General features: G+C 45.2%; 1 protein-coding gene across 1 annotated transcript in view; it reads left to right on the top strand.

Annotated features, from left to right (window-relative positions):
- The first annotated feature begins 15,891 nt into the window (after positions 1-15,891).
- RPP40 (ribonuclease P/MRP subunit p40) overlaps positions 15,892-22,515 on the top strand; it is a 43,200-nt gene continuing 36,576 nt past the window's right edge. Inside the window, exon 1 of the mRNA XM_077492131.1 lies at positions 15,892-16,109. Coding sequence (XP_077348257.1) covers positions 15,993-16,109 — 117 coding nt within the window. The 5' untranslated portion in view covers positions 15,892-15,992. The remainder of the gene's footprint in view (positions 16,110-22,515) is intronic.

The raw sequence follows: 22,515 nt of genomic DNA, 5'->3' as shown, positions 1-22,515 counted from the left end.
CTGTAGATAACAAATTTGTCAAGCCTTAAAACTGCATGCTACTGCAAAACAGCAAAAAATCACTATAATAAATAACAGATAATGTTAATTAAATGCCTTTACTGCTCATCCGTTTAGAACAAAAAGAAAGGGGTTACAGGGGTGCTTTTGATTTTTTAAATTACTTTTTTTTTTCTTTACTTTTTTACTTATTTTTATTGTTATCTCAAAAGGGAAATGAGCCCCATATGTGATAGGGTAGGTGACAGATACACTTTATAAAGACATCAGGGGTCTCTTAGACCCCTATTGTCTCTCCTGCCCTCTGCTCCAGCCTATTGAAAACAGACTGTGATCAATTAGCTGTTTACCCAAGTTTGCATATTGAAAGTTCTGATCCCAGAAGTGCTCAGAGCTGAGAAAGCACACGGTTTCAAAACAAAACCTATGTGCCAAAAGAGACACATTTGCCTTTTTAGGTGTAAGCTAATGCTCACATAATTTTATTAAGGGTCTGTGTTCACTTCAGAACGGTTTCTCTCCCAATAAAAGTCTATGTGAAGCTAAAAGCCACTTAAAGTATGAGTTCACCTATTTTTAAAAATAAAATAAATGCACATCTTTTTGAAGGTAAAGAAAATGTACATTTATTATTATTGTTTTTAATTGGAACCTATATAAGATTTCTACCCACAGTCGTCAGATTTCAGGGGCCATGCAGGAGTCTGGCAGACATGTTACAAAGGGTGAACTTATCCATGCACAATTGGAGCGGAAAAAAAAAAGCCAGAACCTCTAGCAGAAAATGTGAAAAAATTTTCATAGTAGCTCGTATTGTACAAGAGTTTAGGAGCGTTTATAGACATTTTCTTTATAAGCGTTGTTACAAGGCATTCCGCACTGTTCATTTTTCACATTAATCAATGTACAGTGTGCATGGATCCTCCAACAGGACACCTGCAATGCATTATGAATAATCTCAAGCTTATGTTCAAAGTTTGCCTCAAAGCCCATCAACACTGGCCCTAGAAGTCCATAGATGTGCAAAGCCTTGAAAAAAGAGTTTACCCAAAAAAGTAATTGTCTTACTCCATTAAATCAAGGTTTCTGTTGAAAGTGGTGCAATTTAAGTACCAAATATGCTCTGTTGGTGTAAAGGTGCCAGAACATGGTAAGCTCAAGAAATTACATACTGCCCCTGATAATCTAGTAAGTGACACACCAAAAGGGGTCAGTTTAATCCTGTGTTCCTAAGCAAGGTCTGGGGTAATTAAAGAAGAAATGTGATGGTGGGCATGAGGTATCATCAGCAGGAACACAGACAACTACAAAAATAGGATTTTTATATACAGCTTACCTGTAAAATCCTTTTCTTGAGAGTACATCACGGGACACAGGAGCTCATTACATAGTGGGTTATATAGGCACCTCTGGTGATTGGACACTGGTTAACCCCAAGTAAGGAGAATTCCTCCCCTATATAACCCCTCCCATATGGGAGGAACCTCAGTTTTGTAGAAAAGCAATAGGAAACCAGGTAAAACCCAAGAGGGGCGGGAGCCCTGTGTCCCATGATGTACTCTCAAGAAAAGGATTTTACAGGTAAGCTGTATATAAAAATCCTATTTTCTTGATCATACATCACGGGACACAGGAGCTCATTACATAGTGGGATGTCCCAAAGCAATGCTCAGATTGAGGGGAGGGAGACACAGATCATAATTATAGACCGCCATGGGCCGGAGGACCTAAACTGCAGCCTGCAGCACACTGCGCCCAAAGGCGATATCCTCTTGCCCTCTGACATCCACCTGATAGAATCTGGTGAACGTGTGGACTGGTGACCAAGTTGCAGCCTTACAGATCTTAGCCAGGGAGGCCTGGTGATGCACTGCCCAAGAAGCACTTACAGGCCTAGTAGAGTGCGCTTTCACTTGAAAAGGAGGGATTTTCCCTTTAACACTATAGGCCTGAGAAATAATCTGTCTAATCCACCTTGAGAGAGTGGATTTTGATGCCGCCTGGCCCTTCCTAGGGCCTTCCGGCAAAATAAATAATCAATCAGTTTTCCTTATCTGAGCCGTAGCTTGAAGATAGATACTGATTGCCCTAACCACATCCAAAGTGTGCAAAGATTCTTCTTCTGCGGACTGTGGGTCCGGAAAAAAGGATGGTAGGATTACATCTTGATTCAAATGGAATCCCAAAACCACCTTAGGTAGAAAGGACCTGTTGGGGCGCATGACCACCCGGTCCTTATGAACAATTAGATACGGTTCTTTGCTGGAGAGAGCTGCTAGTTCTGACACTCTTCTAGCCGTGGATATGGCTACCAAGAAAACAAATTTTTTGGTCAAAAGAACTAATGAAGTCAGATGCAAAGGTTCAAAAGTTTGCCCCTGCAAAGCCGAGAGAACCAAATTCAGATCCCATGGGCATACCGGAGGTTTGACTGGCGGCCTTATCCGCATAGCCCCCTGGATGAAAGCCTGCACCAGGGAATGCGATGCAAGTGGCTTCTGAAAAAAAACACTGACAAGGCCGAAATCTGCACCTTGATAGTGCTTACGGGCAAATTCATTTCTAGGCCTGACTGGAGGAAGGCCAAGATCCTGCTAATGACATACTTTCTAGGATGCCATTCCCTGAGTTCACACCAGGAAACATATGCCCTCCAGATTTTGTAGTAAATAAGCCTGGAGTCCGGCTTTCTGGCATTAACCAGAGTAGAAAGGACTGGCCCCGAAAGCCCATGGTCTCTCAGAATGTGGGTCTCAGCAGCCAAACCGTCAAATTCAGACTGTGTAAAGCAGGATGGTAAATTGGACCCTGTGAGAGCAGATCTGGCCGGAGAGGGAGGATCCATGGCCTGCCTACTGCCAACTTCATGATCTCTGCATACCATGGTCGCCTGGGCCAAGCCGGGGCTACCAAAAGAACTGATTTTGTCTCCCTCTTGACTCTTCCCAGGAACCGCGACAGATGCGGGCACGGGGGGAAGGCATAAATCAGATTGTACTGATCCCAGGGAACTGTCAGAGCATCTGACCCCTGAGCAAGTGTATCTCTTGTTCTTGACACAAATTTCTCCAGTTTTCTCTTGAACCTGGACACAAACAGATCTACGTCTGGAGTACCCCACCTGCGACATATGTCCAAAAACACGTTGGGGTGCAGAGCCCATTCTCCTGGGCACAACTGCTGGCGGCTCAGAAAATCCGCCTGCCAATTTTCCACTCCTGGAATGAAGACTGCAGAAAGGCATGGAACATGCTTTTATGCCCAGACAAGTATGCGATTCACCTCTTTTTGCGCAACCAGACTCCTGGTACCGCCCTGGTGATTGATACAGGCCACTGCTGTGGCATTGTCGGACTGAACCCGAACAGGGAGACCCCGTAGTCTGGAAGACCACTTTATGAGAGCCATATAAACTGCCCGGATCTCCAAGACATTTATGGGCAATAGCTTCTCGATCGCAGACCATTTCCCCTGCGAGCACGTCTCCTCTAGCACTGCTCCCCAGCCTGTCAGGCTGGCATCTGTCGTAATAACCTTCCATGGAAGAGGAAGAAAAGTTTTGCCTTTTAGCAAATTCTCGGTTTGTAACCACCAGACGAGACTCTTGCGTGTCCCTGGGGATAGACGCATAGGAAGATCCAAGGATTGGGGCTTCCTGTTCCAAGCCGCAAGGATGCATCTTTGCAGAGGCCTTGAGTGGAACTGGGCAAATGGAACGGCCTCGAAGGAGGCGACCATTTTTCCTAACAGTCTCATACACAACCGAATGGGGGAAGATCTTCTGCCCAGAATTAGGCGCCCCTTCACAAGGAAGCTTTTGGGCTCTGCTTGGCAGGCTTTCGCCCCCAAGTCTTTTTCTGCCCCTAGGCCCGGCCCTGAGCATTTCCTGTAGAGGAGGGTTGAGAAGGCCGTCGCCACTGCTTAGAGCTTGATGCTCCGGGAGAGAGAGAACGCCTAAATGATGGACGTTTGCTCCTTTTGACTGGAAGGAGAGTAGATTTACCCCCTGAAATTTTTTGGACGAATTTGTCTAATTCTTCTCCAAACAAACGTTCCCCTTTAAATGGGAACCCAATCAAATGCTTCTTGCATGATAGCTCATCTGCCCAATTCTTTAGCCATAGGGCCCTACGCATGAGTACCAACAGGAGAGACAATCGCGATGCTTGTTGGACAGAATCCAAAATCGCATCAATCATGAAACACAGAATTTGAGGTATGTCTGCGTAATTCTCCACTTCCTCACTGGGAAGGAGGCCAAGTATCTGCTTAACCTGTTCCTTGACGAACTGACACAACCCCACGGTTGCGACTGTAGGTTGCACTACAGCGCCAGCCATGGAAAAGGAGGCTTTTAATAATGTTTCCAACCTCTTATCAGTTGGATCTTTAAATACCTGAGCATTATCCAACGGACAGGTCAGGTTTTTATTCACACAAGAAACAGCCGCATCGACAGATGGGACCCCCCATTTCTTGGTGAAACTTTCCTCCAGAGGATAATGCATAGAAAACCTTTTAGGAGGAGCAAACAGTTTATCGGGATGTCCCCAATCCTCATACATCAATTTATCCATTAAGGGATGAATTGGAAAGGAAAAAGCAGTCTGTGGGACTTTCCTGACTCCCAGGGAAGAAACAGAGGACGTAGCGACTTCAGCAGCAGGCATTCTGAATGTGATACGCACCAACTCAGTATAATACTGCACCTGTTTTCTGAGCGCTTGGGAGGAGCGGACTCTCTCCTCTTCCTCTGATTCCTCCAAATGCTCAAGTTCCCTGTCCCAAGATAGGGATCTCTCCTCATTGTCAGAAGAATCATCTGAAAGAGGAATCTCAGCAGAGGGAGGGGATCTACCCCTTTTCCTGCTATCTTTCAGGGAAGCAGAAATAAAATTCATGATTCTCCCTTCAAAACCCTCCAATGTAGCCCTAAGGGAGTCCTCAGTGATATATACCGGGGCTGAGACATTGGGAGAGGCTGCAAAACCTGCCATGGGCACTGACTCATCCTGTGAGGCTGGCTCCAGTCTTGCAGGGGGGGGTGGTAACTTACAGGCATTTTTAGAACCCCTGGACCTAGGCAGTGATTTACCAGTGCCCTTATTACCTCCCCCTGAGACCCTCTTACGAGGAGACATAGTCCTAGACTACAAAGCAGAGGTACTAGTATAAAGTGCAATCACTGTTATGCTTAAAGTCTCACAATAAATATCTATGCTTAATACTGCACAACCTGATGCTGAGTAGGTGTCTTAGGTTTGCCTGGATCCAATCCCTTGGGATGCTTACTGCCCACAGCTCCTGTGTCTCACACTTACAGCCCCCTGACGCTCTGGGCTTTTAAAACTGCCGCCTGGCGCCTGCGCAGTACAGCGCCATGCACACCAACGTGCACGGCTCACAACCACACTCCCCCCTCCTCCATTGCACGAGGACCGCCGGAATCCAGGGGGGAAAAGGAATCTCCATCAGAGCTGTGTGTGACCCCCAGACTACGTGGGACCCCTGTATTACCTTATTGTGGCAGGGACTGCAGTGGAGGCGTGAGACCTCTGGAGAACCAGGCTTCACTGAGCGTGTGTACTGAAAGGCATGCAAGTATGCATCAGGCTGCTCTTACTCCCTCTAGTGGTGGAAACCAGGTAAGACATACTACTACTCAAATGAAGAAATCCATAATATAATTATATATAGGATTAACTTCCCTTACCTGTCCTCGCCGCAGGAATTGCTGAAACAGACAGATTCCAGCCTTCACCCATCACGGCGGGCAGAGTTGTGCCAACCTTCAGGTTTTTCTGGGGTTCTTTCTCAGAAGAACCTCCTACCTGGACCTTGTAAAAGACTCTGCCAGAAACTTTCATGCCACTATGTAAACAGTACACCAAGTCTGGTTTTCCCAGAGCCCAGTCTTCCAATAGTCTTCCAATAGGAGAGGACTTACAGGCCAAACCTAGTTTCTTCGGATGATGAGGCCCGGGTACCATACCCTCTTGGGAGTCAAATATCGGCTCTGGTTTGTTGTAGCCCTTAGGCCCCCGCAGGGACCTGCACAGAGCATTCTTCATAGCACATGTTTTATGTGACCAATCACCACAGAGGTGCCTCCCATATGGGAGGGGTTATATAGGGGAGGAATTCTCCTTAATTGGGGTTAACCAGTGTCCAATCACCAGAGGTGCCTATATAACCCACTATGTAATGAGCTCCTGTGTCCCGTGATGTATGATCAAGAAAACAATTTTCCACTTTGGAAATTATCTTTTCTTGTTCTTCTGGTGACAGTGGTCACCATTATAGAGAGTAAGAGAAATAGATTCCTAATGGAGATCAAGACTAAATAGCTTGGGAGAAGCAGAGTCAGTTGGAATTTCATCACGTCTACAATGACCCATCTGATCCTTTGGGACTATCATGACCCATCTGATCCTTTTGGACTCTTCTATCCAAAAGGATCTAATCAGACCTCCATAACTGAAAAAATAGGTGTTTACCTGGTTTACCTGGTTTGGGTGTAACAATGTCTTGAAAATGAACATCCTTCCCTGTGTACTAGATCTATTGCAGACCCTTCCAATTAATCTGCCACAGGGGTATCTGAAAGACCTACAAACCAATTTCCTTGCTTATCTGTGGGGAGAGAAAAGCGCTAGAGTAAGTAGGTCTATTTTAACTTTGACGGGCTTCTGGATCCTGTCAAATACCTGATGAGACTGCTGGACTGGTGCAACCAGAGGAATCGTAAACCATGGCTAGATGTAGAGCAAGCATCATTCCCCTTCAATCTTGAGGGACTAGTCTGGGTGAAACTCCCACTCTCCTTATACAACAGATAACATCTTATCCTTTATTAGGTCCCACCATTGAGACTACCAAAACTATTTTCATGAAAACTTTCCTCTTCCCACACCCCAGTCTGATACTACCCATTTTCAGCTCTCCAAACCTTAAGTATAGCACTACAAACCCTCAACTTAGTAGCCTCTTCTCCAAAGGTGTATTTTGGCTATGCTGTTTTTTTTATCATGACAAAAAATGATTAATTCATTTATCAGAGCCTCCTTAAGCCCTGACTTAGACTTTATACATTGCCTACAGCCAGGGGCGGACTGACCATTGGGTCACTCGGGCACTGCCCGAGGGCCCCGTGCCACTAGGGGGCCCCATCAAGGTTGCCAGCCTCAGTAAAACCATGGAAAGTATGTTTTTTTTTTACATCTGTCTCTGAAATGTCCCTTACCGACATCCTTTTGTGTGTCTGTGTATGCTGTGTGATTGTATACTGTGTGTTTGTGTATACTGTGTGGCCCCATAATGTCTGATTGCCTGGGGGCCCCATAATCTCCTATTGCCCGGGGGCCCCATGAGTTGTCAGTCCACCCCTGCCTACAGCTTGATTCTTTTCTAAGATTCCTACCGGCTCAATACCAAACTATTCGTGCCAATACACCATTGAAGAAATTCTGTATAGAAGCGTTGCCTGTAAGACATGCTTTATCACAATCATATTCCATGTTAATATCAGGCAAACAACAAAAGGACCCCAGTTTCTTAATAAAGTGGGAAAGGGAACTCCAAACGACATTCTCTCCAGCTTAATAACACAGAATCCTCCTCTTTGCTCACAAATCTTCCCCAGCAAACACATACCAAGACAGTGGATGGAAAATGTTCACTAGGTGGTAATGGTAACCCTCCCCCAAATTTTACACCAATTAATCTCTGGGTATCCCCCCATGCTGGTGATGACAAAAAATGGACGGATTACTCCTTCAAGTTTTCTGGGACTGCCCAGCATTAGTCAATTTCTGGTTGGGAGTCAAAACCTCTGACCGGATTGTTTCTTGCAGATCTTCTCCATGATAAGAAAATATCATTCAAATGCTATAGGAACTCACATTATAAACACCAATCAACACTGCAAAAGCTTGTATACCGACTCTCTGGGAAAAAAACAGACCAACCAACCTTGGAGCAATGGCATGCCAGAGTTTCTGACATTCAAATAATGGAACAAGTTACAGCATTTCTTCAGGAATGTATAGAGATTCTCTCTAAAGACCCCCCCCCCCCCTGTCTTTTTATTTTATTTTCAGTCAGAATTTCAGTTGTGATCCAGCTGTTCTCAGGCACCACTGTACGGTGGAATGTAACCCAGAATCTTTGTGCTACAAGGCAAGAACATTAACCAGTTTGCCTTAAAGAATTTGGACACTGTAAAAACAGTATACTAACATTGTTTTATAATGAGACTCACAAACTTTATTAAAGTAGACCTTCAGTATTTTTTTTAACTTTCCATCTATTAAATCCTCTGCCCTTGTTGTTTTAACTTTGGATAGTAAAACATTTTTTTCCTGCCAGTAAATACCTTATACAGCCCACTTCCTGTTTCTTGTCTGGTCATTAGCCTAGGCTTATGACATCATGCACAGCCATCTCTCTCTCACTCTGGCAAGAGTTTGCCAGGAAGGGAGGGGGGATGAGTCATAAGAGGGCCAATGAGAGCTGTATGGCTGCAGAGCTGGAGGTGTGTATCTGTGTGTCTGTGTAAATCCAGGAAGTGAACAGGCAGCAGCTTCAGCTGCACACAATTAAAATGGATGCAGCCAGACTCAACGGAGGGAGATTTCTGCAGCATATTTGGCAAGTACAGAATTAAAGTATATACTGTATAAAATAATATGCAAAGTGATTGGAGGGAAGCTTCAGAATAGCAAAGATGTTTTTATTACAAATTATGTGAGCAGACTGCAGTTCCTCTTTAATTCGGCTTTTATAAATCAGCCTATACTGTATTTTTACATAATTCATTTTTCTTTAATTAAAGAGGAGAGCCAGTTTTAAAAAAAATTTTTTTAAAAGTCAGCAGCTGCAAACACTGTAGCTGCTGACTTTTAATAAGCAGACTTACCTGTCCAGGGTGCCCGCAATGTCGGCCGCCTGAGGCTGACCCGTCCCTCGGCTCTCGGGTCCCGGCGCCGCCTTGCGGCTTCACTGCCCGTTTCCTACTGCGCATGCGCGAGTCGCGCAGCGCTTTGTGAATGGGGCGCGCTGTGTTCTGGGACACACAGTTACCAGAACACACAGCGCCCCATTACCCAGAAGATGCCGCACGGAGGAGAGAAGACCGAAGATCACCGTGGAGGAGGAAGAGGCAGATTAGGACGATGTGCCTAGCAACAGGCATTTCTGGTAAGTTAAAAAAAAAATATTTTATTTTTTTTCTGATTTTTTTCTAAATTTTAATGTATTTTTGTTTTTCAGGGTGGCCCTCCACTTTAATAAACTGAAGCTAAAAAACCTAGTTTAACCCCTTCCCGCCGAGCGTACGCAGATCTGCGTACTCGGCTTCCGGGGGGTATACCGGGATGATGCCCGCACCTGCAGGCATCATCCCGGTACCGTTTTTTACAGCGGGCGATTGGCTTTCCAGCCATAACAACCGATGCGGCTAAAAGCCGCTCGGCTGTTATGCCGGAGGAGCGGGAGGGGACGTCCCCCCCTCCCGCCGCCTCTCGCCGCTGTTACCGGTGCTCCCGCTCGATCGGGAGCACCGATTAGCTATCCGTCGGCTCTGGCTGCTGGGGAGGAACTGTAACGAAGCCGTAATCGGCTTCGTTCCAGTCTCCTCGTCGTAAACACGGAAGCGACGTCATGACGTCACTTCCCGTTTACTCGGCTGCCAATGGCGCCGGTTTTAAAAAAATATCCGGTATTCAGAATCGCCGTTTTCGGCGATCTGAATACATTGAAGTGTAAAGGAGGGGTGGGGGGTCTTTTAGACCCCCGATCCCTCCATAAAGAGTACCTGTCACCACCTATTACTGTCACAAGGGATGTTTACATTCCTTGTGACAGCAATAAAAGTGATCAAATTTTTATTTTTATTTTTTAAACAATTTAGTCATTTTAAAATAAATAAAAAAAAAAAAAAAAAAAAAAAAAATTTCAAAGCGCCCGCCGTCCCCGCGAGCTCGCGAAGCAAAGAAAACGCATACGGAAGTCGCGCCCGCGTATGTAAACGGTGTTCAAATCACACATGTGAGGTATCGCCGCGATCGTCAGAGCGAGAGCAATAATTCTAGCCGTAGACCTCCTCTGTAACGCTAACCTGGTAACCGTAAAAAGTTTTTAAAGCGTCGCCTATTGAGATTTTTAGGTACCGTACTTTGTCGTCAATCTACAAGTGCGCGCAATTATAAAGTGTGACATGTTTGGTATCTATTTACTCGGCGTAACATTATCTTTCATATTACGCAAAAAAATTGGGCTAATTTTACTGTTTTGTTTTTTTTTTATTCATGAAAGTGTCCCTTTTCCCAAAAAGTTGCGTTTAAAACACCACTGCGCAAATACCGTGTGACATAAAATATTGCAACAATCGCCGTTTTATTCTCTAGAGCCTCTGCTAAAAAAATATATATAATGTTTGGGGGTTCCAAGTAATTTTCTAGCAAAAAATATGGATTTTAACTTGTAAACACGAAATTCCAAAAATAGGCTTAGTCATGAAAGGGTTAAACCCTACCACCTTAATGAGGCTCGCAAAAAGGGGTAAATATTGTAACCTCCACAATTCAGCACTGAACTCGACTGATGCATACCACAAAAGCTTTATTCAATACATATAGTTAAAATCATTAACACATACACCATCATTTTTAAAATTACTAACAGAATCACCCTCCTCTCATATTCCATCACATTATACAAAATATTCATGACATATGTCATGCATGTGTATAATTCCTTTTTCCATGAAATTGAAATGTGTGATTCGTAGGGACACAAATAAGACTAAAATTACTTTAATATGCATAGTTTGTGACAGTCCTGCCAAACATATGGACCAGCAGGAAGATACTCTGCATATAGGGTTGAAAGCATGGCAGGAGAGTGTTCATGAAGGCCCATACATTGTGTTCAAAAGAACTAGAGTCTTCTGTAAATTCAAAGATCCACTCGACATGTGAGCAAATTATCTCCACTTGTACAAATCCAACTAGCTGATGATGCCCAAGACATGGCTCAGTGGTCTAGATGAGGATAAGTGAATAAGTCATCAAGGTGAACAAAATTATCATCATCACCTCCACTGTGTGGCTTCCATATATGTGGCAACTACCATGAGACCTGGGAGATCTAGAGATTAAGGCTTGGTTCACACTGGTGCGATGCAGGAACCCTGCGAATCCAGTGCGTGTTTCGGCATCACACTTGAATTGTACAGTGGTTCACACTGAGATCTGCCAACCGCTGGAGGTGTCAATGTAAAGTTAATGACACCACCAAATTGGTTCGCCGATCGCAGTGCGAACTGTGAAATGGTGCGGGAATTGGATCACATTGGTGAGAACATTCATGCGTTCCGATTCCAGTGCAGACCAAAAAAAGGATCCTGCACCATTTTGGTATGAATGCGATGTGATTTCAGCAATACAGTTTGAATGGCTGAAATTGCATCACACAGACATTGCATGTGATGTCTGGCATTACAATAGTGTGAACCGGATCTTATACTTACCATAATCCATTGTTTTGTGGCAACTGTCATTTTGGTTTTCTTCGCTCATGCCCTAGAATGTGGGCTTACCCTCAGTGTCATCGCATACATGAAGGGAAAGTTGACAATCGAAAATGTTTGGTGAATGGCCAGCAATAATGGAAGCAGAGGAGAGGGGAGCCAGCGGCACAGCACATACTAACTGAGGACACTTTCACATTGGGGCGGGGGTCCGTTAGCGGTAAAGTGGCGCTAGTTTTAGCGGCAATTTACCTTTGTTTTAGCTGCACTTTTCAGTCGATAGTGGGGTACTTTTAACCCCTGCTAGCAGCCGAAAGAAAGGGTTAAAAATACCCGTGTTGTGGTGCTTCAGAAAGTGCTTCGGAAGTGGTGCCCATTCATTTCAATGGGCAGGGGCGGTGTAGGAGTGGTGTATACACTTCCACAGAATTTCCCTTTTACATCTGAATCTGCAGAGTTTCCTTTTTACATCTGAATCCATAGAGTTCCACTTTTACATCTGAATCCGCAAAGTTCCCCTTTTACATCTGAACTTACAGAGTTCCCTTTTTACATTTGAACTTACAGAGTTCCCTTACACTGTAAGGGGGAACTCTGCAGACTCTGATGTAACGGAGAACTCTGGGGACTCTAACATAAGGGATGCTCTAGGAACCTTGATTTAAGGGGGAACACTGGGAACTCTGATTTAAGGGAGAACACTGAGAACTCTGATGTATGGAGAGGACTCTGATGTATGGGGGACCACCATGACCTCTGGTGTAAAGGGAAACTCTGATATAAGGGGTGCTCTGAGAACCCTGATTTACCTTAGTGTACTCACTCAGAGGCAGGAGAGAGAAGGGGGAAACATCAGTCACAGACAGGGATGAATGGTGAGCTAACTCACCCCTTGGCAGTCAGCACCTCTCATCCAGATGTATCTGAGGCGGCTAAAAAATTTAATTTCTGGCCCCCACTTTCCTTTTCTGAGGAAAAGCACCAGAGATTGAAGTGTGGGCAGACACAGAGGGGTGGGGCGGTAGGAAGAGGAGCAGATTGAGCTCTTTTTCCTCTCCCTTTTGTGTGTGTGTGTGTGTGGGGGGGGGGGGTGCATGATTCCAAACCCAAACTGTCCAAGTGAATCCCAGACAGGTGGCAACCCTACTGCAGCTGCAGGCATCGAAAACAGAAAAAATATAAAATACCTCCAAATGCGTGTGGTACAGCCAAACAAAATCCAAATTCCAATCTTCAATGAAAATAAACAAACAATTCCTGTGTTCAAATATCTGCTGTGCTCCTTCATCAATAAAATCCTAAAATGACTCACCAGAGGCTGTGGCCGGTCAGATTATAAACCAGCAATAATGCGTTGTTTGTATATTAGGAAGATCCACTCTCCACCCATCAGTTTCTCTCCCGTATTGAACAACAGATAGGAAAAAAAGAAGAGAAATCTCCATAGCGTAATCTAATTAAAAAAAGAAAAAAAAAGGGTTTATTGTTTTAAAATACACTCACATTTCTTGAGTGTCATCCCGACACTAATGAACAATCGTGTTTTGTTACAATATTTCTCTCTCCTCCTGGCTGTAATCCAAAACTATGAGCCCTATCTTTACAAGAGCTTGATGGTGTCAGCGTCTTTAGCCCCGATCTACTAGTTTCGTTATGTAAGGTCCTCACGGAGCTGCAGGATTGGATTGGGGTCTTATAGACCCCCGATCCCTCCACAAAGGGTACTCGTCACTGCCTACTACTGTCACAAGGGATGTTTACATTCCTTGTGACAGCAATAAAAGTGATAAAAAAATTAAAATAAATTAAAGGGACAGTGTAAAAAAAAAAAAAGTAAAGCACCCCATTCCTCTATGCTCGTGCACAGAAGCGAACGCATATTTAAGTTGCGCATGCAAATCTAAATAGTGTTAAAACCACACTTGTGAAAAATCGTCGCGATCAGTAGAGTAAGTGCAATAATTCTAGCACAGGACCTGCTCTGAAGCTCTAAACTGGTAACCTGTAGAAATGTTCAAAGCGTTGCCTATTGAGATTTTTAAGTACCGTAGTTTGTCGCCATTCCACAAGTGTGTGCAATTTTAAATCATGTCATGTTAGGTATCTATTTACTTGGCGTGACATCATCTTTCACAGTATACAAAAATATTGGGCTAACTTTACTGTTTTTTTTTTTTTTTTATTCATGAAACTCTATTTCTTCCAAGAAAATTGCATTTGAAAGACTGCTGCGCAAATACAGTGTGACATAAAGTTTTGCAATCTCCATTTTATTCTCTAGGGTCTCTGCCAAAAAAAATAAAAAAATGTATATATATATATATAAAATGTGTGGGGGGGTGGGGGTTCTAAGTTTAACTTGTAAGCAACACGTGTTAGTAAAAGGTTTATGCCCCATACACACGATCAGAAATTCTGTCAGAAAAAACATGGATGTTTTTTCCGACGGAATTCCGCTGAAGCCTGCCTTGCATACACACGGTCACACAAAAGTTCTCTGAACTTTCGACCGTCAAGAACGCGGTGACGTACAACACTATGAAGAGCCGAGAAAATTAAGTTACCTCTTTTGCTCGCCTCTTCATCTTAGGGGGGTCCCGTGGAAAGTAGCCCAAATGAAGATATATCAGACACGTGGTCCTTTTTGAAGATTTATTTAGGGGTAACATCAAAGAAAGACACAAGACACAGCCCTTCAACAGAGGGTTAGAGGATAAGGGGAGTTCAGGCACCTGGTAATTGCGGGTTAGAGGTATTAATCAGATCCAGAGGACAAACAGCTCCACAGACTGGATCCAGCAGTCAACGGATAGGCCCCTCTCACTTGACCTAGCAGCCGATGATATGCCAAAGTCTCTGCCACAGACTTGTTAATGAACTTAGAGATCCTTGAGAGTTTTTAGAAAGAACTACCATACAGTACCAGTTTCTTTCAGCCGACCCGACGATACTGTAAGGATATTGATCCTGTATGCGTCCTCAAACTGAGTTTCTAGGCTCCTCTAGAGACACCAGCCTTGCGCTCAGTCCTCCACTGGAAAAGTCCTCCCCTGGATCCTCCAGCTTTCCTCGGCTTCTCCCCACAGGCAAGACAGCACAGGACCACCCCTGGATCAGCAGGCCCCAAGACATTCCTGGGCCTACACTCTCAGTTGCAAAGCCTCAGGCCAGAAGGCCCCCAGATGCAGGACCATGCGTCACAGACCCCAGGCCAGGAGGGCCCTGGGGTTGGGATCACTGACCCCAGAAGGCAAAAACTAACCCACAACAACCCAGAAAAATGGCGTTGGTACCTTAAATACCCTCTCCCAGAATGCACAGTAGGGAAACCACACCCACTGAACCATCTCTGAGCAAGAGGCGGTATTCAATGCATCCAGCCTGCTGCTGTTCCACACCCACTGACGGTGACAGCGACACCTATGGTCAGGTGGGAATCAGTGCAACCCAGCTGGACTGGTACAGAAACCAGAACTTTAGAGAAATTAGTCTGAGCCAAACTAGCGCTTCAGATAATTAAATTTAAGAAAAAAACAATAGCGTCTGCTCATCAGGAGCAGGGTGCTACATGTGTATGGGGCTTTAAAGAGGAGCTGCACCTAAAAAAAAAATATTAAAAGCCAGCAGCTACTAATATTGTAGCTGCTGACTTTTAATAAAATCACACTTACCTGTCCCAGGTTCCAGCGATGTCGGCGGCAGATGACGAGCGATCGCTTGTCTCGCTGCAGCCACCGCCGCCATCCTCTGTCAGGGAATCGGGAAGTGAAGCATGACGGCTTCACTGCCCGGTTCCCTACTGCGCATGCGCGAGTCGCGCTGCGCGTCTCTTATGGTCCCCCGCTGTGTCTCTGGGAACTGTGTGTTTCCCAGAACACAACGGGGGGGTGGAGCGTCTGCGGGGGTCTGTGGCGGTCTGGCCGGAAGTGGGTGCAGTTACCTGGATTATCCAGGTAACTGCACCCCTCCCCCCTGAAAGGTGCTGATTGTGGCACCGAAGGGGGGGAGGGATAAGATTAGCGGAACTTCCCCTTTAGGGTGAAGAACCGCTTTAAGCATGAAAGGGCTAAGCATGTTCTGCTTTAAAATGTGTTAGGCAGGCCATAGACAGTGTGAATTTCTTTCCTGCAACCACAGGTTCAGTTTTATATGTTTAAAAAAAAAAAAAACGGACAGGTGTTCTAATCTATCTTCACTCTTTCCAAAATGTAAAAAAAAATGCTTTTAGTTGATACTTTAAGTGTCAGTAATCATAATATTATGGCGGATCGGCGCCATATGCTGGCTCTATGAATAGTGCAGTTAGCTCCCTCCCCAGCAGGTGGCAGTGTCGTTCAGTCACAGAAGGCAGTACAGAGAGTCAGGCAGGAAATGCTGAGGAGATCCTCCTCTTCCTCGTCTCAGATCGGGTCTGGTTTGTGAGCGGCGTTGTCACGTTTGTCAGCCTTTAGAGGGGTTCAGGATGTTGCCTGCGTTACAGACGTGTCCCCGGCACCTGCTGGTGTGTGAGAAGTCCAGCTTCCTGGCGGAGAAGTCCCGGCATGCCTCCCACGTGGAGACACACTACTATAACTATGCTGTGAGTAGCCCATGTGCCCAGTGTGCATGCTGTATGTGTGTGTGTGTATATATATATATATACACCATGACCCTGTACTGTGTGTGTGTATATGTATATATATATATATATATATATATCAGGGTACAGGGACATGATGCCTCATACATGCTATTCACTTGTATGCTCTATTAGACTTTAGCATGCTATAACATTGATTTCAATGAGGCAAGCTGATCTGGGATGTAGCAGAAAGTCGATTCCTGATAGATTTACCAGCAATCTAGTGCCCTATAGATATAGAAAATAAGAGGACCTTTGTTAATTTATTGCGATCTAAATTCATTGTAAAGTACAACATAATACAGTACATATTTAATACCAGCATCAGTTCCCTTGCAACCAATCTTTGCTCTCTTCCAGAGCTAGGATCTTCAGCATCCAATGCTCATGGGTGCGTCCGATGTCTGGTCCTGCACAGTGGTTCCCCCCTGCTAGAGTGTCCCTGTGGCTATGAGGTGATGGGCAGTGTACAGTTGGAGGATCTGGACATGTGACACATCCAGAAGTTTTGAATGCCAAAGATTTACTAATGCTTTTACCTCTGAATGAAGATCAGCTGCAAGGAATGGGGTATTGGTAACCGTGCTTTACTTAGGGTTGTCACCTCATCCCTTTAAAACTGAACACATATGAATTACACAGGTTCTGAAGGCTGATTAAGGTGGTAATTAAACTCAGTGCCTTATTTCAATTAGCCTCATAACCTGTGTGATTCATATGTGTTCGCTAAGGATGAACTCAGGCGTATTCGCAAGCAGCACGTGCAGAGCGCTACTCACAAGAAGTGAGACATTGCCCCGATGCGCGGCTGCAGAGATCGGGAAATGTCTCGCTGCCTGTGATTAGCGCTCCGCAGTGCCGACTTCCTGGCGGGCTCTGCATGTGGGCTGTGCGAACACGCCTGAGCTCACCCTTAGTGTTCGCGTTTTTGAGGGATGAGGTGGCAACCCTAACTTTACTATCTATGTTTGGTTACAGTTTTTAGTCCACAACAGGGCCTCTTTAACCACTTCAGCCCAGGAAGATTTAGCTGCTCAATAACCAGGCCATTTTTTGTGATACAGCACTGTGTCACTTTATCTGATAATTGCGCAGTCGTGCGACATTGTACCCCAACAAAATTGACGTCTTTTTTTTTTTTTCCCCTACAAATAGAGCTTTCTTTTGGTGGTATTTGATCACTTCTGCGTTTATTTGTTGCACTATAAACAAGACAATTAAAAAAAAAAAATTATTTTGTACTTTTTGCTATAATAAATACCCCCAATTTTTTCCTCAGTTTAGGCCGATATGTATTCTTCTACATATTTTTGGTAATAAAAATCGCAATAGGCGTATATTGATTGGTTTGCAAAAAAGTTATAGCATCTACAAAATAGGGGATAGCTTTATGGCATTTTTATAATTTGTTTTTTTCTCTAGTAATGGTGTGATTTTTTTTTTTTTTTTTTTATTGGGACTGCCACATTATGCCGGACACTTTTGACACATTTTTAGGACGATTGACAATTATACAGTGATCAGTGCTAAAAAAAAAAAAAAAAAAAATGCACTGATTACTATGTAAATGTCACTGGCAGGGAAGCGGTTAACACTAGGGGACGATCAAGGGGTTAACTGTTTTCCCTGACTGTGCGTTCCAACTGGTGGGAGGGGCTGACTATAGAAGAGGACAGATTATGGTTCCTAGCTATTAGGAACTCATGATCTACATCACAGAACAGGGCTTTGTGTGTGTGTGTGTATATATATATATATATATATATATATATATATATATATATATATATATATATATATATATATATATATATATATATACACACACACACACACACACACGTTCCTGTTTTGCCTGCGATTGGGCGTGGCCGGCAGTCACGAACATCAGCACCCCCCCCCCCGCAGTGCAGCATGCGCCTGCTTAAAGGAGCCGACATGCAGCTGCAATGGTTCGTGGGATCGTGCCGACCTGCCGCCATATAATAACGGCGGATGGTCAGCAAGTGGTTAAATGATACGTTCACCTTTTAAAAAAATTTGCATTTACTATTGCTATTATTTTTTTCTTAGGAACCTGTAAAGCATTGCACCAGTGATCAGGAGATCGCAGATGCAATGGCAGACTTCTTTAGGCTGTCCGTGTAGCTGTCTGTTCCTCCAATACGGGCAGGCAGTTTCTTCAGGCCAGGAAGATTCAATGAACTACAAGGATGCTCACCAGTGCCCTTATAGTTCATTGAGAACTACAAGCCGTCAGCCGCAAAGGCTGCTGGTACCTGTAGTCTGTTCATTCAAAGACGCAGCAGAATCGAGCTGTGCTCTTTTTAAATTGTGACAGCGGGTGCAGGGAGAAGATTCCTGGCTCGCTGTCTTGTGGGGCTGCGGGAATATCTTACATGTTCCACCCTAAAAACGGGTGGAATATGTAACATGTTCCCAAAGGTTTACTTGCCCTTTAAAGCGGAGCTCCACCCTAAAGTGGAACTTCCACTCATTGGAACCCCCCCCCCCCTCCAGCACCACAATTGCCACCTGTCAGAGGGGGGGGGGGGGGTGTGCAGATACCTGTACAGTACAGGTATCTGTACCCACTTCTGGCATACATATCCACAGAATCTGTGGATATTTACGCCACTTCCCGTGGGTCCCCCGCTGTCTGCTAGGAAACACACAGATCCCAGAGACAGCGGGGACCATCCTTATTGTGCAGCGCGACTCGCGCATGCGCAGTAGGGAACTGGGAAATGAAGCCGCAAGGCTCCACTTCCTGATTCCCATACCCAAGATACGATCTAGAGATCTGCTTCGGGTGCGACATCGCTGGCGCGCTGTGCGGGTAAGTGTCCTTATTTTAACCACTTGCCGACCGCCTCACGCCGATGTACGTCATCAGAATGGCACGGGCAGGCATAAGCACATATATGTACGTCCTTTGCCTCCCGCGGGTCGGGGGCCCGATCGGGCCCCCGCCCGGTGCCTGCGGCGGTCGGTTTTCGTTCGGGAGCGATCCCGGACGAGGGGACGGCCATTCATTCATGGCCACCCCCTCGCGATCGCTCCCGACGAATGGAAATCCCCGGTGACATCACTTCCTCTCCTGTAATGTAAACACAGGAGAGGAAGTGATGTATTCTCTCCTCCGTGTCGGTATTTTTCGTTCCGACACGGAGGAGAGCGGATCAGTGAGTTGCACCAACACATCCCACACACAGTAGAACATGCCAGGCACACTCACACCCCCCCTTTACCCCCCGATCACCCCCCCAATTACCCCTGCCCCCCAGTCACAGTGACACCAATGTCATTTTTTTTTTTTTTTTTTTGCATTGGTGTCATTTGTGACTGTAATAACTGTTAGGGCAGTTAGGGTTAGCCCCCTTTAGTTCTAATGTACCCCCCTAACCCCCCCAATAAAGGTTTAACCCTGTGATCACCCCCCGTCGCCAGTGTCACTAAGGCTGGGTTCACATTGCAGCGGTTTATGAGAACGAATGTGATTCGCACCGCACTGCAGTGCAAATCACATCCGATCTCTGTGCGATTCGAGTTCAGCCATTCGCCGCACCCGCCGCACCCGCCACACCCGCCGCACCCGCCGCAAATTCGCACGGGACCCTTTTTTTGGCCCGCAGCAGAATCGGATCGCATGGGTGTTCACACCATGCGATCCGAGTTTGCAGATCGCACTGCGATATGCGAACTGATCTGGGGGTGTCAGTAACATTTCACTGACACTCCCAGCAGTTCGCATAGGGCAGTGTGAACTGCCGCCGGGAGGCATGCGATGCGGGAACCCGCCGCGGATTCGCGGCGTTTCCGCATCGCTCCAGTGTGAACCCAGCCTAATAAGCGATCATTTTTCTGATCGCCGTATTAGTGTCACAGGTGACGCTAGTTAGGCAGGTAGGTATTTAGGTTCGCCGCAGCTTTTTATAGCGCTAGGGACCCCCATATACTACCGCATAAAGCCCCCTGATTGCCCCCTAGTTAACCCTTTCACCAGTGATCACCATATAACTGTTACAGGTGACGCTGGTTGGTTAGTTATTTTTTTATAGTTTCAGGGCACCCGCCATTTATTACCTAATAAAGGTTTAACCCCCTGATCACCCGGCAGGTGTCATTTGTGACTAATAACTGTTAGGGCAGTTAGGGTTAGCCCCCTTTAGTTCTAAGGTACCCCCCTAACCCCCCCAATAAAGGTTTAACCCCGTGATCACCCCCCGTCGCCAGTGTCACTAAGGCTGGGTTCACATTGCAGCGGTTTATGAGAACGGATGTGATTCGCACCGCACTGCAGTGCAAATCACATCCGATCTCTGTGCGATTCGAGTTCAGCTATACAGATAGTATGGCTGAATTCGTGTCGCACCCGCCGCAAACTCGCACGGGACCCTTTTTTTGGTCCGCAGCAGAATCGGATCGCATGGGTGTTCACACCATGCGATCCAAGTTTGCAGATCGCACTGCGATATGCGAACTGATCTGGGGGTGTCATTAACATTTCACTGACACTCCCAGCAGTTCGCATAGGGCAGTGTGAACTGCCGCCGGGAGGCATGCGATGCGGGAACCCGCCGCGCATTCGTGGCGTTCCCGCATCGCTCCAGTGTGAACCCAGCCTAATAAGCGATCGTTTTTCTGATCGCTGTATTAGTGTCACAGGTGACGCTAGTTAGGCAGGTAGGTATTTAGGTTCGCCGCAGCTTTTTATAGCGCCAGGGACCCCCATATACTACCGCATAAAGCCCCCTGATTGCCCCCTAGTTAACCCTTTCACCAGTGATCACCATATAACTGTTACAGGTGACGCTGGTTGGTTAGTTATTTTTTTATAGTTTCAGGGCACCCGCCATTTATTACCTAGTCTCACTAGTGTACCCCTAAATTTAGGGGTGTCTACTTTCTAAAATGGGGTCATTTGGGGGGGGGGGGGTTTGTGCCATCTTGGCATTTTATGGCCTTCAAAACTGTAACGCCCTTAGAAAGCCTGAAGGCGGTGCTTGGTTTTTGGGGCCCCGTACGCGGCTAGGCTCCCAAAAAGTCCCACATATGTGGTATCCCCGTACTCAGGAGAAGCAGCAGAATTTATTTTGGGGTGTCATTTCACATATGCCCATGGCATGCGTGAGCAATATATCATTTAGTGACAACTTTGTGAAAAAAAAAAAAAGTTTGTAATTTTCCCGCAACTTGTGGCAAAATATAAAATATTCCATGGACTCAACATGCCTCTCAGCAAATAGCTTGGGGTGTCTACTTTCTAAAATGGGGTCATTTGTGGGGGTTTTGTGCCATCTTGGCATTTTATGGCCTTCAAAACTGTAATAGGTAGTGAGAAGTGAACTCAAAAAATTACGCCCTTAGAAAGCCTGAAGGCGGTGCTTGGTTTTCGGGGCCCCGTACGCGGCTAGGCTCCCAAAAAGTCCCACATATGTGGTATCCCCGTACTCAGGAGAAGCAGCAGAATTTATTTTGGGGTGTCATTTCACATATGCCCATGGCATGCATGAGCAATATATCATTTAGTGACAACTTTGTGAAAAAAAAAAAAAAAAAAAAAAAGTTTGTAATTTTCCCGCAACTTGTGGCAAAATATAAAATATTCCATGGACTCAACATGCCTCTCAGCAAATAGCTTGGGGTGTCTACTTTCTAAAATGGGGTCATTTGTGGGGGTTTTGTGCCATCTTGGCATTTTATGGCCTTCAAAACTGTAATAGGTAGTGAGGCGTGAAATCAAAAATTGACGCCCTTAGAAAGCCTGAAGGCGGTGCTTGGTTTTCGGGGCCCTGTACGCGGCTAGGCTCCCAAAAAGTCCCACATATGTGGTATCCCCGTACTCAGGAGAAGCAGCAGAATTTATTTTGGGGTGTCATTTCACATACGCCCATAGCATGTGTGAGCAATATATCATTTAGTGACAACTTTGTGTAAAAAAAAAAAAAAAAATTTTTTTTTTGTCATTATTCAATCGCTTGAGGCAAAAAAATAAAATATTCAATGGGCTCAACATGCCTCTTATCAATTTCCTTAGGGGGTCTACTTTCCAAAATGGGGTCATTTGGGGGGGTTTTGTACTGCCCTGTCATTTTAGCACCTCAAGAAATGAGATAGGCAGTCGTAAACTAAAAGCTGCGTAAATTCCAGAAAACGTACCTTAGTTTGTAGATGTGACAACTTTTGCGCAAACCAATAAATATACAATTATTGACTTTTTTTTTACCAAAGACATGTGGCTGAATACATTTTGTCCTAAATGTATGACTAAAATTGAGTTTATTGGATTTTTCTAATAACAAAAAGTAGAAAATATCATTTTTTTTCAAAATTTGCGGTCTTTTTACGTTTATATCGCAAA

This window comes from Lithobates pipiens, unplaced genomic scaffold, assembly GCF_037356315.1.
Source record: "Lithobates pipiens isolate NorthernLeopardFrog02 unplaced genomic scaffold, aLitPip1_a1.2 Scaffold_19, whole genome shotgun sequence".
In the NCBI taxonomy this organism is placed as follows: Eukaryota; Metazoa; Chordata; class Amphibia; order Anura; family Ranidae; genus Lithobates; species Lithobates pipiens.
This window is presented reverse-complemented; position numbering and strand designations above follow the sequence as displayed.